This window comes from Besnoitia besnoiti (assembly GCF_002563875.1).
Source record: "Besnoitia besnoiti strain Bb-Ger1 chromosome Unknown contig00015, whole genome shotgun sequence".
Lineage (NCBI taxonomy): Eukaryota > Apicomplexa > Conoidasida > Eucoccidiorida > Sarcocystidae > Besnoitia > Besnoitia besnoiti.
In genome coordinates this window covers 1,070,445-1,087,761 of record NW_021703917.1, presented here as the reverse complement: position 1 = coordinate 1,087,761, position 17,317 = coordinate 1,070,445, and the positions used below count along the sequence as shown (strand labels likewise).

Genomic DNA, 17,317 nt, shown 5'->3' with positions numbered 1-17,317 from the left:
TTTTTGTGTGCCCTGTGGTTCCAATGTCAGTTCGCGGTTGCGAACGCAGTTGTTTCACAAACGAAGAGCTCTGCGAACGCCGCGTCTTTCGGTCGAGCATCCGCGGCTCTGTGCCGCGTTAGTACATACTTGCGGGACGGTCTTCGGTCGGGACGGCGATCATAACGGGTTCGAGCACGCCGCGAGTTGACCGGCAGATGGCACCTGAGCTTCACCTCGTCCACGTAACAGGAATTAGTGTGTGCAACCGAAAACGAGGGTATCGGCGTTTCTGAAACGCCACGCGACCACTTCCCTGCTACAAGGTGCGAAACAATACGATGGCAAAGCGGATGCACAGGGTACCCCGCCAGGCGAACTCCTAGCGCATTGGTAGCGGCTCCCACGTCCTGTGGCTACAAACACTCCGGCACGCCACATCCCTGACACGCGTGTTCACCAGAGTTGACAACACGGTGGCGGGTCCGTCAGCGGCCCGCACCGCCTACGCCGGATACCGGCTGATACGGAAACACGCACCTTGTAACTGATGACAGGCTCGGAACTCTCGTATTCCTTAACAGCTTCAGTAGTACAATACGCTGCTCATTGTCATGCATAGACGGGACGAGCCGCGCGTTCCTCGTTCCGATGTACTACCACCTGCCCCTCAGAACCGGCGACGTTTGTTGCACTGGTGTTTCCAGCTTCCGCACAAGCACACGGACGCTGTTTGCACCGGAAGACATCTGACGGCGAACGGGCAAGGCGCCGGCTTCGGCACTGCGTGTTCGGACGAGTTAGGTGTCTCAGCACAGATGTGTGCGGCTCCACAGTGGCAGCATGCCTACAAACGCAACGGCGACCCTAAACTGCAGATTGCCGCATGTATCGTACGAGCAGTATTGCATACGGAGCTGAGCCGGCGGCTCAAACAGCAGGAGACCAACATCTGAAAACAGTTATCGCCACAGCACGAGAGGCCAGGACAATGCATACCGTCGTAGCACCTGTCGCCGTCTGCCCATGCAGTGGTGACGCATTTGCTCCCAGCCTCTGGGGCTCTGACCGGGCAGTCACACCCCGCAACTACGCAAAGCGTTACCGCTTCTCCCATAGTTCGGCAGTGGAGTTTGGCGCATGTTTTCAGCCAAACAATGACAGCGCCCTGCGCTCGAGCGCGGTGACTCCGTTTGCGGCTCTGGCTCAGTAGTCCTCTCCTCCCACACGGTACGATATACAAATCAGTGGTATTTGCTGCGACGCTCGTGTTCATCCTCCGGCGTGGCAACGTGGTCCGCGTACCTGATGCCCGCATCTTCTGCTGAGCAGCAGGGTAACTGCGTCTCCTCTGGTTCTGTGCGTCGCCGCTGGCGGAAAGTACCGCTAAGCATTCGGACTGCGGCGACTGCGCGAACCTGATGGCACTCGCATCCCTGAAGGGCTATGGTCGTGCAGCAGGCTTTGAGAGAGGCGCTCCAGTTCAAAGGTGATCCACAAAACAGAGACACGGACAACTGGTCTCGCCCCCCTCTCCGTCTCACCGCTTTCATGCACTGTATGGCAGACGCGCCACAACATTGGAACAGTCGGCTGGCTTATCCATTGAGAACGGACACAGGCGGACGGGACACCGCGTGATGCGATGTGTCCACCTCAAATCTGCAGCTCAAACAAGCAACGGACTGTAAGCGACACGGTGACGAGGTACGCATAACGGCGAGAGCTCTCGCAGACCCAGGTACTGGATTTGACCCTCCTGTGTTGTTACGGATGCAACTGTTCTCCAGACTGCGTTTTCTTGCGTCTGCTCGCTGCTGCTCATACAGAGGCGCGCACGTTCCCAGTTGGAGGCAGAGCGCCTGCTCCGTCCGAGCGGCGTCTCCAGTCCACTGTCCACGCGCGCGCACACCTCTTCCCTCTTGACGCTACCACCACTCGCCCGCCGCCGTCATCTGGGCAACGCAGTAATCATATTCGGTCCGCAGAGCCTCCAGGTTGGTACACATCAGACATTCGAGCCCCACGCGATGGTATGCTACTTACGAGGCTGTTGCATTCCACATCAGCCACGAAGAGGCAGTCTACGAAGGGCTTACAGCGCCGTTATACGCTTGTGAAAAATGCATGCCGCTGAAACACCCTGCAGAGCGCCTCGCAGAACGAGCGGAGATGGTCAGCTTTGTCGCACCCTACACTTTAGCATCTTGCTGCTTCGGGATATCTTCCAACTAGCAACTATACAACGCATTGACCAAGAGAATCCCACATTGCGACCAAGCCTTCCGACCAGACTGCAACGGGCAACAGGGGAAACCCGTACCGGCGGAGGACAGGTGAAGTCCTCCAGAGTAGCAGAGCGCGCGACGCAAGCACGAACTCATTCGACCAGGCGCCCTCCCGTGGCGCCTCCCAAACACTGTAGTGCCACTTGCACGTCCACAGAGCTAATCCGCCACATCTCGCCTCGGTCGCGAGCCTTGCATGTTGCTACGCTACACACGCCAGCATGACTGACTGGCAGACCTCCGCGGAGCACACGGTTGCCCTGCGTTTGATCACTCGTGAACGGTGTCGGCTGTGCGTACCTCACACAGCGTGGTGCCGCTGCAGCCAGCTGCTGCTCGCGGGACAGTGCTACTTTGGCTAAGCAAAAACCTGGATGATCAATTCCTGCTAGCGGAAATACGTCGGCGTCACACGCCGGCGTCACATGCAGGCTACGTAAGGTGTGAACGAGATCCAGAGCGTCTGTTACTGACAGCACCTACATGCGTGGCCCTGCCCTAGACGACCGAAATAGCAAACAGATGCAGTGAGCATTTTGCAGCCATCCTTGCTATACGTTCATGCCGGCGGACACCGCCGACAAAAACTGGCATTCGACGGAAGCGAGACTACTTGGGAAAAGTGGTCAGGCAGGACAGGCAGGACGTGATGACCGCACGCCATGCGCCGCAACAATGGGGCATCCTGTGAAGCTGACACAGTGCACAGCGTTATTAGGATGGACACCAGGGGGCCGGTCTGTTACAGCCTCAGGCCCGTCTCATGCGGTGCTGACGGGCTCCTGCGTTTGCGTCCAGCCGACCCTAAGGCATCGCAGCTCTGGCTGGGCGTCACCGTGTCTCTCGAGGGGCAATTCGTTTCCCGAGCCCCAGGTCACCGTGAGCGGGGCTAGGGTCTCGCGGATGCCGCCGACTTTTGTACCCAGGTGGCTGTTCTGCATGAGGCTGGGGCACTGCCGATGCTTGAGGATCCACGACGGCAGAGGCCACCGCGCCTGCGGCGTATCTGTATCCTGCTGTGGCGCGGAGATCACAACGCCAGCATACAGGCCAAGCGAACATCACATGACAAGCAGTGCCAGAGCGTGGAGAAGCCACTTACGGGGCGGTCGACGCACCGCGGCACGGCAGCAGGCTCCCCCATCAATCCCCGCTCCTGCCTATGTCGCGCCCCACGTCGCAATGTGTCCTATCAGTGTGGCGTGTGTTCTGCGGGGATATCGGGCGCGACAGAATACTGGAAGCTGTCGTCATCCGCCGAACCCAGGATGCTAACCCCGGTCACGCGGACGCTCTTTTGTTGCCCGTGGGTCTGTGACGAGAGCAGGAGCATCGTCGCCCCGCTGTTAGGCATGTGCACGGGCGTCTACGCCGTATTTGTGCGGGAAGCGTAACAGGTACCCCACTGCTAGCAACGGTCAATGGTAGCGTACCATTTGCTCGCCTGTGCGTGGGGGGGCATGGCAGGAAGTGTGGTTTGTCGCCGAAGTCCCCGTTTTCATTACGGATTACGGCAGCATCATGTAAGCGTACCTTGTGCAGCCTCGGTTCGGAGGCTCCGCTTGAAAGGTATTTGCCTGTTTCCTAGAAAAAAAAACAGGCTTGACGGGAAGCCATGACGCTCACTGGGGGGTGGTGTAGGATTCGCCGTGAGCGTGGACGTCGACGTGGATGGCTGCTGAAAAGCAGAGACTCCCGAAGAAGGAGAAAAGGATCTCCTGCTCATGCCAGTAGCCGCGAGTGCCGAGGAGGCCCGACCCGGCGTTGAGTCGGACGATGAACGTCCCAAGCGCGTCCGTGTTTTGCGGCGAACGGACACTCGCTTGTCAGCGCCAGAGCGCCGCTGTGCCTCCAGAGTATCGAGCTGATCTGAAAAGGCTCCGCACGCACCACTATCTCAGGGCTAGACCAACGGAGTACCTGCCAGCCGTGACACCGAGCCACGTTGGGACAGCGTGGGACAACAGCAGATGGCAGCCTACCTCAAAGTCAGCTTGCGAAGCCATCCCCAGAATCATCGCCAGACCACTTGGACACACAGCCCCGTCGCACATCATTCATACAACGTGACACGAGCATCCGCATATCAACGATATGCTGTGTCCATCACGCCTGGTGCTTCCGGAGTACTGACAACATGGTCTGCACAAGCTTGTGGGTCACCCGCCAAATCGGTTCACGGAGAAAGCCGTCGGCTCTTAGCGCAAGCCGGAGCCGGCCATAGTCACCAAACTGCTAAGGGGCAGCTTCCTCTCCAGACAATGTGACTGTCTGTTCATCGGAAGGCCTGCCGGGTTGGTCAGGTAGCGGCTGAAGAACGCCTGCGAGAGCCGACGGCAGACTCACCTTCCTGCTTTGCTTCCGCAGTCGTCGACAGGCGCGCCCGCACTTCTGGCGCCAGTTCGACTTCCTGGGTCACCGCAAGAGAGGGCCCTTCCCAATCGGGGGAAGATGACGGAGGACCCGCTACCGCCTCGTGCTCGGGGGAACCAATTAAACCCGATACCGGAGCCCCAGATGCTGCACCGACCTGCCAGAGATGCGCGGCGGCTTCCACATGTGGCGGCTTGGAAGGGCATTCCCCACTGAGACTCTGCCAATCCGTAAGAAGCAGATTCTCATCTTCCAACAGCCTCATAAGATGTGACGCAAGCGTGGCGGAAAGCGGAGGCGACACCGACGGCACTGAGCAGGGATAGACACAAAGACGATACCGAACTGTTTTGGCTGCTCTTCCGAGCGGCGGCAACTCACGGCCCCTGTTTGGTCCTTCAGTTTTGAGCAGCAGCCACACAACTCCGCAACTCCCTGCATCCCCACGCGGAGGGCCCCACTATTTTGACACCTCGGTACGTGCCTGCACCGAAGCGGATATACCCGTTTAGGCAATGAGGTAGATGCACCGCGCACATATATGTACCAGTACGTCTCTCGCACTCTAGTGGGAACGCACGTGCCCCCCTTACCGCAGGACATGGCGGACCTATGAATTGGTCTCCACGTCAAACCTCGTCCTACTAACCTGGCATCGAAGAGTTCTTTGTCTGTAGCATCGTCCCTGGTCTGGTCTCCGGCACACCCAGGACTGGCTTTGCTAGGTCTCCCGCGAGTGGGGTTGCTGACCCTCCGGTAGGGTCTGGCCAGGGCGCGTATTCTGTCTCGCGCTCCTTGGCGTACGAGAGGCCACCTGTCAGGTGACTTGGCTCGCTCCTCTGGTGGGGCACTGTCGAATCGGCTCCCAGGCCCCATGATACGTGGCTGCCCAGCAGAGGCGAATGCGCTCTAGACGCCGACGGGCCTGCAGCTGAACGTGTATAAAAGGCAGTAATACGTGCAACATGAGGTGCTCAGCAGCGCATCCATCCCCGGTGTTCTCTAGAGGCTTGAAGGACCCGACATTTCAAGCTGTCACAGCCTCCGCGTACCAGCGCTCCCTCACCGGGGAGCGGTTCGCAGACGGCTCGCACACAGATGCAGTGTTGCCACCATCGACAAATAAAATGTGGACTAGTGCTCCACCACCCACTTGCGCGCTAAAAATCCGTAGTCTTTGACGCGCACTTGCTTAAAGTGCCCAGCAACGACGACTCACTCCCACCTCCATACATCCACACTGAGCATCCTAACCTGGCATGAAAAAGCTCGCTGACTGCAGCGTCGCTTCCTGTCTTCGAGCGTCCGCCACCAGCACAGGCGTCCTGGCCATGACAGTCATTGCTGCACTCAGCGCGCTCTCATCACCCCAGGTTGCCAATGGCGCCAGCCGATTCTCCTCCTCGTTGCTCGGGGATCCACTGCGGGCCGCCGATGATCCGAACTGAGACGGGCGGTTCGCAAGTGGCGCTGTTCGTACTCTGCATGACTCAAAGCCTGCGTATGCCGGACACGAGCACCACGAAGGTGTTGTCGTGTCCCTCTCCCATCTATCTGCACGCTGCAGCCTCAGCGTTATTCGCGCAGCGGTAGAATGAAACAGCGGCGAGCTATTCAATGAGCCATCAGCAAGCTACTATCATACCACTGCCCAAATTTGCCACGCAGGCACCTGTTTGTAGTGCAAAATTGTCGTGGGCTTCCCAGCGTAGCACTCAGTAAAGCAGATCTTGAGTCGGTGCTCCTCGGAAAATGTGAGTTTTTCATCTTCATGCATGTGAACAGAGGTGACAACCCGGCACGAGTACCAGCCCTGTGATGGTGTGCGCATCCAGAACTGGTTGATTCCCTGTCGTAGGGAAAGTCCTGGACAAACCACGGTGGATGTACAAGGCTCGACCCAGCAAAGGCTCTAGCATGTGCCACCCTACCTCGCGAAGAGGGCTCGCGCCGTGCACGTTCGATGCACACCCCTGTCCCAGCCAGACACGAGGACGCATCATGCTCGAGGGTCTCTGCAGCCGTGCTCATCACATAGTTGCCGGGTGACTTCGGTGCAGGAGTGTGGGACGCAGGTGGTGTGGCTGGCTGCATGACGCTGGGCGCAGCTGGACTAGCGCCTGGGCAACCGACCGTATCAAAATCGGGCCTCAAGTGTTTGAGGGTCGCAAACTGGCGACGCGTGTGCCATGGGACAGTTGTTTCCTGGCGGCTAATGGGTATCCCTAATTTTTGAAAGCGGAGTATCACTCCCTCAGCCCCTGCGTCAGCGTCCCTGCGGGGAACTCTCTGGTCATGCCTCATTAGCGATTTGACAGTTCGCTTCTGTCGTCTCAGGAACAAGTAACGTCGTGACGCCGCGGCCAGCTCAGCAGCTGCCTCCGCGTGCTCCGACGTGGCTGCGGCTATTTTCGATTCCTCAGCGCCCCCGACTTGCTGCAGACGCCTCAACGTCGCCTCGGCAGTTGCCAAACACTTTTTTGCCACTGCCTTCCGCCGTTTCTGGCGCAATATGGCCAGTTCCAACTGTCGCAGGTGAGCTTCCTCTTTGGACTCATACAATGCGTTGTCATGTGGCCGCCTCGTACTGGGCCCTTCGTCTGCATCATCCGGAGCGGAAACCGAGCTTCTCCCTGCCGAGCCACCTTCACCGGGATTATCTGCTAGCCCAGCACTTCCCCGCCAGCAGAGGTCACCATGGAGCGACTGCAGGCGCTCTTTCAATTCCGCTTTCAGGCGAGCAATCTCTACGGCCATCGTGGCTATGCCCGCTGCCCATGCGTCACAGCACATCAGCTTCCCTCTGTATGCTCGCTCGTATCGAGCCCGCAGTTGCGCCTCCGGCAGCCAACTCTGAAGGCACATCAAACCGAAGCAGTTCCCCCAAGCATGTACAAATGTCGCGTACGCCGGCATTATGTGAGGCGCTTCGAAAGCGCTCCCTTCAAGGCAGCGCCCGCACGACGTAGCCGCGCGGGCGAACGATTCTGTCCGTTGCTGTCGCTAAAGCACTCGCCTAACATTTCAACTCCACTCTGTAGCAGAGTCGACGAGTTCGCCTTCCCACTTAGCAGCAAGAAAACCCCTTTGTGGGCAGCAGGCTCCACAGGGCTCTTGTCACCTCGGCGCTTACCTTGTTTCGCCGCCTACCATACTTAGCCTTATATCGATGAAATGTCCCCCACATTCTCACGTGCTCAACAAAACAGCGTCGTTCTCTATCATACACGTTGTGAAGCGCATTCACCCTGTTTGAGAGGGCTTTCGTGTAAGCGTCGGAGAATTCTATATCGCCTACGCCTTCCGAAAGCCTGCGGCGATGCGCTGCGCCGGCTCTTGAGACCTGCGATCCCCGAAACAAAGCCGGCAGGGAAGGCCAGGGCGCCGCGACACCATCGCCGACTTTTCTGGCTAGTGTGTCTACAGCGCTAGCCGCTGGCGAATACGTAATTATGCTAAACGGGAACGAATAAACAACAACTACTGCTTGCCAGCGACAACCCAGCTCCCATGGGCAATGACGAGCCCTGGATGCCATGACTGACAGGACCCCGGCCCATATGATTGCCCACCGACGTCCCATGTGATGGTGAGAGGGCCGTGGCGAACAGTGCTTGCCGGTCCTGCAGGGCACGCGGAGGACAGGAGTGCTGAAATTTGACGTCTAGATCGCCTGTGTCATCCTCAACGATGTGCCCTGCCGCTGGATCTCTAGCGCAGTACATGTTTTCTCCCCTTCGCCCCCCCTCCTCTTCTTTAGCGACACCGTCCCCCTACCCACGCCGCCTGTGGCCTGTCTAACGCTGAGTTCGGTCCCGTCCACGATCCTTGTGTTGTATCGCAGACATCAACACATTTTACACCTCCCTAAAAAGAGTAACACCGGCCGCCAGTGACTTGGTCATCACAGCGTCATCAATACGTCTGGGTTTCCATCTCACACAACCGATCCAGACGCACGTCACGGTTCACTGGCCGTCCCGAGGCAACGCGCATTTTCGGAGACACGCGTGGACGGAACAATGCCGTCGTGGAGCTGAAGCACAGGCCAGCATTACCTCACTGTGCGCCAAGGAACTCAAGTCCACAAGGCTCTCTGCGAAAGGGTGCACAAGTCTCTGGCGCGCTGACTTATTCTTGCCGAAGCCACTATATATACATAAATATATATATAAATCATCACATACAAAAAGCCGCAGTTTGACCCATTCGTCCCGCCACAGCCGGCCACCCGCTGGTAACCTGGTCCCGCTCCCGTTACATGGCGCAGCCGCTGCGTCGCAGACACCGCCGTGCAAAGTCCTGGTGGATGCGCCCGCTGATCCCCATGGTTCGCACCGATCCTACTGACCGCATGAACTTCACCGCAACCACCTCCGAAGTGAAATGAGGAGACCCCGGATCTCCGCGGTGAAAGAAGGTAAATGCTCCTCCGCTCCCTTGTTCAGTGCCCTTGAGGATACAGCCAGCGAACAGATGTTTTCTTTGGCAACATGGTACGGTGTCGCTTGCAGCACAGAGAGCGAAAGCGCTGGTCTCTAGTCTGTCAGATGTGCCTCGCGAGGAATGCCGCGATGCCGGCGAGTGCACGTGTTCAGCAGCTGATACGCAGCACTGAAACCATCATCCTCCGAGCACAGTTGCACAAAGAATCATGGGGTGGAAGTCTGCAAGGGACACGTTTCGGCTGGGAGTGTGTGGTGCCTTCCCTTTCCCAACTCTGGCACTTCACTGGCGTCTCTGCTCCACACTTTCCCCACACCCAGGTCCGACGCTGTGCAATTTCCATGCGGGGGCGGGCTCCATCTCTCGTGGCTCGACAACACGCGCCTCATCTTTTTGTGCCGTCGTCTGTTGGAACTGCGATGCCTATCTGCGGTCATCCGTGGTCGCGAATGGAGCTGTTTCGTAGAGCGTGAAGAGTGCGAGCGCCCCTCCCTTTTTGTCGAGAGTCCGCGGCTCTGTGGAAAACCCAGTACAGTTTTGGGACGGGTTTTAAAACGGCGAGCGTAGTGTCTTCGGGCACGCCTCCACATGACAGGCAGATCGCACCTCAGCTTCACCTCGTCCACGTAACAGGAATTAGCGTATGCAGCCGAAAACCAGGGCATCGGCGTTTCTGAAACGTCGCGCGACCACTTCCCTGCTACAAGGTGCGAAACAATACGATGGCAAAGAGGATGCACAGGCTGCCCCGCCAGGCGAACTCCTAGCGCATTGGTAGCGGCTCCCACGGCTTGTGGCTACAAACACTCCGGCACGCCACACCCCTGAACACGCGTGTTCACCAGGGTTGACAACAACACGGTGGCGGGCCCGTCAGCGGCCCGCACCGCCTACGCCGGATACCGGCTGATACGGAAACACGCACCCTGTAACTGATGACAGGCTCGGAACTCTCATATTCCTTAACAGCTTCAGTAGTACAATACGCTGCTCATTGTCATGCATAGACGGGACGAGCCGCGCGTTCCTCGTTCCGATGTACTACCACCTGCCCCTCAGAACCGGCGACGTTTGTTGCACTGGTGTTTCCAGCTTCCACACAGGCACACGGACGCTGTTTGCACCGGCAGACATCTGACGGCGAGCGGGCAAGGCGCCGGCTTCGGCACTGCGTGTTCGGACGAGTTAGGTGTCTCAGCACAGATGTGTGCGGCTCCACAGTGGCAGCATGCCTACAAACGCAGCGGCGACTAAGCTGCAGATTGCCGCACGTATCGTACGAGCAGTATTGCATACGGAGCTGAGCCGGCGGCTCAAACAGCAGGAGACCAACATCTGAAAACAGTTATCGCCACAGCACGAGAGGCCAGGACAATGCATACCGTCGTAGCACCTGTCGCCGTCTGCCCATGCAGTGGTGATGCATTTGCTCCCAGCCTCTGGGAGCTCTGACAGGGCAGTCACACCCCTCAACTATGCAAAGCGTTACCGCTTCTCCCATAATTCGGCAGTGGAGTTTGGCGCATGTTTTCAGCCAAACAATGACAGCGCCCCGCGCTCGAGCGCGGTGACTCCGTTTGCGGCTCTGGCTCAGTAGTCCTCTCCTCCCACACGGTACGATATACACATCAGTGGTATTTGCTGCTACGCTCGTGTTCATCCTCCGGCGTGGCAACGTGGTCCACGTACCTGATGCCCGCATCTTCTGCTGAGCAGCAGGGCAACTGCGTCTCCTCTGGTTCTGTGCGTCGCCGCTGGCGGAAAGTACCGCTAAGCATTCGGACTGCGGCGACTGCGCGAACCTGATGGCACTCGCATCCCTGAAGGGCTATGGTCGTGCAGCAGGCTGTGAGAGAGGCGCTCCAGTTCAAAGGTGATCCTCAAAACAGAGGCACGGACAACTGATCTCGCCCCCATCTCCATCGCACCGCTTTCATGCACTGTATGGCAGACGCGCCACAACATTGGAACAGTCGGCTGGCTTATCCATTGAGAACGGACACAGGCGGACGGGACACCGCGTGATGCGATGTGTCCACCTCAAATCTGCAGCTCAAACAAGCAACGGACTGTAAGCGACACGGTGACGAGGTACGCATAACGGCGAGAGCTCTCGCAGACCCAGGTACTGGATTTGACCCTCCTGTGTTGTTACGGATGCAACTGTTCTCCAGACTGCGTTTTCTTGCGTCTGCTCGCTGCTGCTCATACAGAGGCGGGCACGTTCACAGTTGGAGGCAGAGCGCCTGCTCCGTCCGAGCGGCGTCTCCAGTCCACTGTCCACGCGCGCGCACACCTCTTCCCTCTTGACGCTACCACCACTCGCCCGCCGCCGTCATCTGGGCAACGCAGTAATCATATTCGGTCCGCAGAACCTCCACGTTGGTACACATCAAACGTTCGAGCCCCACGCGATGGTATGCTACTTACGAGGCTGTTGCGTTCCACATCAGCCACGAAGAGGCAGTCTACGAAGGGCTTACAGCGCCGTTATACGCTTGTGAAAAATGCATGCCGCTGAAACACCCTGCAGAGCGCCTCGCAGAACGAGCGGAGATGGTCAGCTTTGTCGCACCCTACACTTTAGCATCTTGCTGCTTCGGGATATCTTCCAACTAGCAACCATACAACGCATTGACCAAGAGAATCCCACAATGCGACCAAGCCTTCCGACCAGACTGGAACGGGCAGCATGGGAAACCCGTACCGGCGGAGGATAGGTGAAGTCCTCCAGAGTAGCAGAGCGCGCGACGCAAGCACGAACGCATTCGACCAGGCGCCCTCCCGTGGCGCCTCCCAAACACTGTAGTGCCACTTGCACGTCCACAGAGCTAATCCGCCACATCTCGCCTCGGTCGCGAGCCTTGCATGTTGCTACGCTACACACACCAGCATGAGTGACTGACAGACCTCCGCGGAGCACACGGTTGGCCTGCGTTTGATCACTCGTGAACGGTGTCGGCTGTGCGCACCTCACACAGCGTGGAGCCGCTGCAGCCAGCTGCTGCTCGCGGGACAGTGCTACTTTGGCTAAGCAAAAACCTGGATGATGAATTCCTGCTAGCGGAAATACGTCGGCGTCACACGCCGGCGTCACATGCAGGCTATGTAAGGTGTGAACGAGATCCAGAGCGTCTGTTACTGACAGCACCTACATGCATGACCCTGCCCTAGACGACCGAAATAGCAAACAGATGCAGTGAGCATTTTGCAGCCATCCTTGCTATACGTTCATGCCGGCGGACACCGCCGACAAAAAGTGGCATTCGATGGAAGCGAGACTACTTGGGAAAAGTGGTCAGGCAGGACAGGCAGGACGTGATGACCGCACGCCATGCGCCGCAACAATGGGGCATCCTGTGAAGCTGACACAGTGCACAGCGTTATTAGGATGGACACCAGGGGGCCGGTCTGTTACAGCCTCAGGCCCGTCTCATGCGGTGCTGACGGGCTCCTGCGTTTGCGTCCAGCCGACCCTAAGGCATCGCAGCTCTGGCTGGGCGTCACCGTGTCTCTCGAGGGGCAATTCGTTTCCCGAGCCCCAGGTCACCGTGAGCGGGGCTAGGGTCTCGCGGATGCCGACGACTTCTGTACTCAGGTGGCTGTTCCGCATGAGGCTGGGGCACTGCCGATGCTTGAGGATCCACGACGGCAGAGGCCACCCCGCCTGCGGCGTATCTGTATCCTGCTGTGGCGCGGAGATCACAACGCCAGCATACAGGCCAAGCGAACATCACATGACAAGCAGTGCCAGAGCGTGGAGAAGCCACTTACGGGGCGGTCGACGCACCGCGGCACGGCAGCAGGCTCCCCCATCAATCCCCGCTCCTGCCTATGTCGCGCCCCACGTCGCAATGTGTCCTATCAGTGTGGCGTGTGTTCTGCGGGGATATCGGGCGCGACAGAATACTGGAAGCTGTCGTCATCCGCCGAACCCAGGATGCTAACCCCGGTCACGCGGACGCTCTTTTGTTGCCCGTGGGTCTGTGACAAGAAAAGGAGCATCGTCGCCCCGCTGGTTAGGCATGTGCACGGGCGTCTACGCCGTATTTGTGCGGGAAGCGTAACAGGTACCCCACTGCTAGCAACGGTCAATGGTAGCGTACCATTTGCTCGCCTGTGCGAGGGGGGGCATGGCAGGAAGTGTGGTTTGTCGCCGAAGTCCCCGTTTTCATTACGGATTACGGCAGCATCATGTAAGCGTACCTTGTGCAGCCTCGGTTCGGAGGCTCCGCTTGAAAGGTATTTGCCTGTTTCCTAGAAAAAAAGACAGGCTTGACGGGAAGCCATGACGCTCACTGGGGAGTGGTGTAGGCTTCGCCGTGAACGAGGACGTGGATGGCTGCTGGAAAGCAGAGACTCGCGAAGAAGGAGAAAAGGATCTCCTGCTCATGCCAGTAGCCGCGAGTGCCGAGGAGGCCCGACCCCGCGTTGAGTCGGACGATGAACGTCCCAAGCGCGTCCGTGTTTTGCGGCGAACGGACACTCGCTTGTCAGCGCCAGAGCGCCGCTGTGCCTCCAGAGTCTCGGGCCGATCTGAAAAGGCTCCGCACGCACCACTATCTCAGGGCTAGACCAACGGAGTACCTGCCAGCCGTGACACCGAGCCACGTTGGGACAGCGTGGGACAACAGCAGATGGCAGCCTACCTCAAAGTCAGCTTGCGAAGCCATCCCCAGAATCATCGCCAGACCACTTGGACACACAACCCCGTCGCACATCATTCATACAACGTGACACGAGCATCCGCATATCAACGATATGCTGTGTCCATCACGCCTGGTGCTTCCGGAGTACTGACAACATGGTCTGCACAAGCTTGTGGGTCACCCGCCAAATCGGTTCACGGAGAAAGCCGTCGGCTCTTAGCGCAAGCCGGAGCCGGCCATAGTCACCAAACTGCTAAGGGGCAGCTTCCTCTCCAGAAAATGTGACTGTCTGTTCATCGGAAGGCCTGCCGGGTTGGTCAGGTAGCGGCTGAAGAACGCCTGCGAGAGCCGACGGCAGACTCACCTTCCTGCTTTGCTTCCGCAGTCGTCGACAGGCGCGCCCGCGCTTCTGGCGCCAGTTCGACTTCCTGGCCCGCCGCAAGAGGGGCCCATTCCAGACCGGCAGATGAAGGTGGAGTAGGACAGACTCCCTCCTGTTTCTCGGGGGAACCCAATAACCTCAATGCTGGAGACCCAGATTGTGGGCCAGCCTGCCAGACATGCGCCACGGCTTCCCCCACATGTGGCGCCTCGGAAGGAAATTCCTCAGTCTGACTCTCGCAGACCGCGACAGGCAGAGTGTCATCTGGCAAGAATCCCGTAAGACATGATGCAAACGGCGAGGAAAGCGGCGGCCAGATCGGTGGAACTGTGTGGCAGCAGAAACAAGCAAGCTCGCGAACTGTATTCAGTGCCCTGGGAGGCTTCCCCTGCCAGGTCCTTCAGACTTGAGCAGCGACACAACTACTCAACCGTCTGCACCCCCACGCCGTCTGCGCCGTACCTTTTGCGCGACCTGACGCAGATCTACTTCAAATGCATATGCACAGGTTCAGGCAGTGCCCTAGATGGACTGTTGCACATTCACCGATCTTTCCTTCCTACTCTAGCAGGAACACACACGCTGCGCTACCGCGTGCCACGGCAGACGTGTGACGCGTTTCGTTGGTGCCCACTCTCCCGCGCATCATACTAACCTGGCATGGGAGAGCCCGCCGATTGCAGCACCGCTGCCGCTGTTGGAGGCGTCCTCGCACGCAGGTCCGGCTCGACTAGCCCTTCCGCGGAACGGCCAGTAGGCTCTACAGCAGCCGCACGCCATGGAACGGATTGAGGCTGGAGCTCCGTCGTGTGCGAGGAGCCTCGTGTCAAGCCATCCGCCTCGCACCCGCTTGGGGACATGGACGAACCGGCGTCGAGGCTCCACATTACGTCGTCGCTGAGCTGAGGCGAATGCGCAGTAGACGTGGCAGGGCCTACGGGGGAGCGGGCGTACAAAACACCCAGGCCTGCGACACGAGATGCATAGCAACGAATCTACCTGCTATCTTCTCTCGAGGTTTGGGGGCCCGCCAATCCAACCCGTCGCAGCCTCTGCGCGCCGGCTCTAACTCAGCTGGGTCGGATTCGCAGATGACTCGCACGCAGATGCGGAGCTAGCAAGCCTCGAAGTGTACCCTGTTGACTGCCGCTCCACCTCTCACATTCCGGCTAAACTTCTCTTTTCAATGATCAGCTCTCATGGAACAGTGCCCCGCCAATGGGCCTCTGTCGCCCCTCCGCACGTCCACGGTCACCACGCTAACCTGGAAAGGATGATCTCGCCGCTTGCATCATTCCTCCACATCCAGTAGTCCTTGCCATATGCCGAGGCGCCCTAGCTTTGCCTGTCACTGCTGGGCTCAGCGCGCTACCGTCACCCGGCGTCGACACTGTCTCCACCAGATTCTCCTCCTCGTTGCTCTGGGATCCACGGCGGGCCGTCGATGATCCGAACTGAGACGGGCGGTTCGCGAGTGGCGCTGTTCGTACTCTACATGGCTCAGAGCCTGCGTATGCCGGACATGAGAATCAAGAAGGCGTTGTCGTGTCCCTCTCCCATCTGTCTGCACGCTGCAGCCTCAGCGTCATTCGCGCAGCGGTAGAATGAAACAGCGGCGAGCTATTCAATGAGCCATCAGCAAGCTACTATCATACCACTGCCCAAATTTGCCACGCAGGCACCTGTTTGTAGTGTAAAATTATCGTGGGCTTCCCAGCGTAGCACTCAGTAAAGCAGATCTTGAGTCGGTGCTCCTCGGAAAATGTGAGTTTTTCATCTACATGCATGTGAACAGAGGTGACAACCCGGCACGAGTACCAGCCCCGTGATGGTGTGCGCATCCAGAACTGGTTGATTCCCTGTCGTAGGGAAAGTCCTGGACAAACCACGGTGGATGTACGAGGCTCGACCCAGCAAAGGCTCTCGCATGTGCCACCCTACCTCGCGAAGAGGGCTCGCGCCGTGCACGTTCGATGCACACCCCTGTCCCAGCCGGACACGAGGACGCATCATGCTCGAGGGTCTCTGCAGCCGTGCTCATCACATAGTTGCCGGGTGACTTCGGTGCAGGAGTGTGGGACGCAGGTGGTGTGGCTGGCTGCATGACGCTGGGCGCAGCTGGACTAGCGCCTGGGCAACCGACCGTATCAAAATCGGGCCTCAAGTGTTTGAGGGTCGCAAACTGGCGACGCGTGTGCCATGGGACAGTTGTTTCCTGGCGGCTAATGGGTATCCCTAATTTTTGAAAGCGGAGTATCACTCCCTCAGCCCCTGCGTCAGCGTCCCTGAGGGGAACTCTCTGGTCGTGCCCCATTAGCGATTTGACAGTTCGCTTCTGTCGTCTCAGTAACAGGTGGCGTCGTGACGCCGCATCCAGCTCGGCAGCTGCCTCCGCGTGCTCCGACGTGGCTGCGGCTATTTTCGATTCCTCAGCGCCCCCGACTTGCTGCAGACGCCTCAACGTCGCCTCGGCAGTTGCCAAACACTTTTTTGCCACTGCCTTCCGCCGTTTCTGGCGCAATATGGCCAGTTCCAACTGTCGCAGGTGAGCTTCCTCTTTGGACTCATACAATGCGTTGTCATGTGGCCGCCTCGTACTGGGCCCTTCGTCTGCATCATCCGGAGCGGAAACCGAGCTTCTCCCTGCCGAGCCACCTTCACCGGGATTATCTGCTAGCCCAGGATTTCCCTGCGAACCGTCATCACTGAGGAGCAGCCTGCGGCGCTCTCTCAATTCAGCTTTTAGGCGAGACGTCTCTACGTTCACTGAAGCTATGCCCGCTGCCCATGCGTCACAGCACGCCAGCTTCTGTCTGTAGTTTTGCTCGTATCGAGCCCTCAACTCCTCCTCCGACAGCGGATTCTGAAGGTGCATGAAACCAAAGCAGGCCCTCGAAGCACGAATAATAATGTCGCATAGTGCGGGATCATCCGACGTTCCTGGACACTCTTCCATTTTAAGGCAGCGTTTGCACTCCGTAGTGCGCATGCGAACGCCGGCGCCAATCGCAGTCACCACAGCATTCATCCCAACTCTACTCTGTACTGGTGTTGGCCGATTGGCCTCTCCAGTCGGCAACACGGAAGCCAGCGGCGAGCAGCACCATCCAGAAGGCTCTCGTCACATCAGCGCTTACCTTCGCTTGTCGGTAAAAGTAAACACCTTTATATCCATCAAATGATCCCCACCTTCTCAAATG

General features: G+C 58.5%; 2 protein-coding genes across 2 annotated transcripts; both read right to left on the bottom strand.

Moving 5' to 3' along the window:
* Positions 1–3,028: 3,028 nt before the first annotated feature.
* On the bottom strand, positions 3,029–7,397 carry BESB_028540 (uncharacterized protein; the record flags this gene model as incomplete). The annotated part of the gene is made up of 6 exons (XM_029361528.1): positions 3,029–3,280; positions 3,801–3,844; positions 4,614–4,952; positions 5,290–5,571; positions 5,895–6,137; positions 6,572–7,397. The coding sequence occupies 6 exons, from the start codon at positions 7,395–7,397 to the stop codon at positions 3,029–3,031; spliced, it is 1,986 nt and encodes a 661-aa protein (XP_029215428.1).
* Positions 7,398–12,519: 5,122 nt separating this feature from the next.
* Positions 12,520–17,073, bottom strand: BESB_028530 (uncharacterized protein; the record flags this gene model as incomplete). Its single annotated transcript, XM_029361527.1, has 6 exons — positions 12,520–12,771; positions 13,293–13,336; positions 14,100–14,381; positions 14,773–15,051; positions 15,382–15,624; positions 16,059–17,073. 6 exons carry the CDS (start codon positions 17,071–17,073, stop codon positions 12,520–12,522), a joined length of 2,115 nt encoding a protein of 704 aa, XP_029215427.1.
* Between the last annotated feature and the right edge of the window lie 244 nt (positions 17,074–17,317).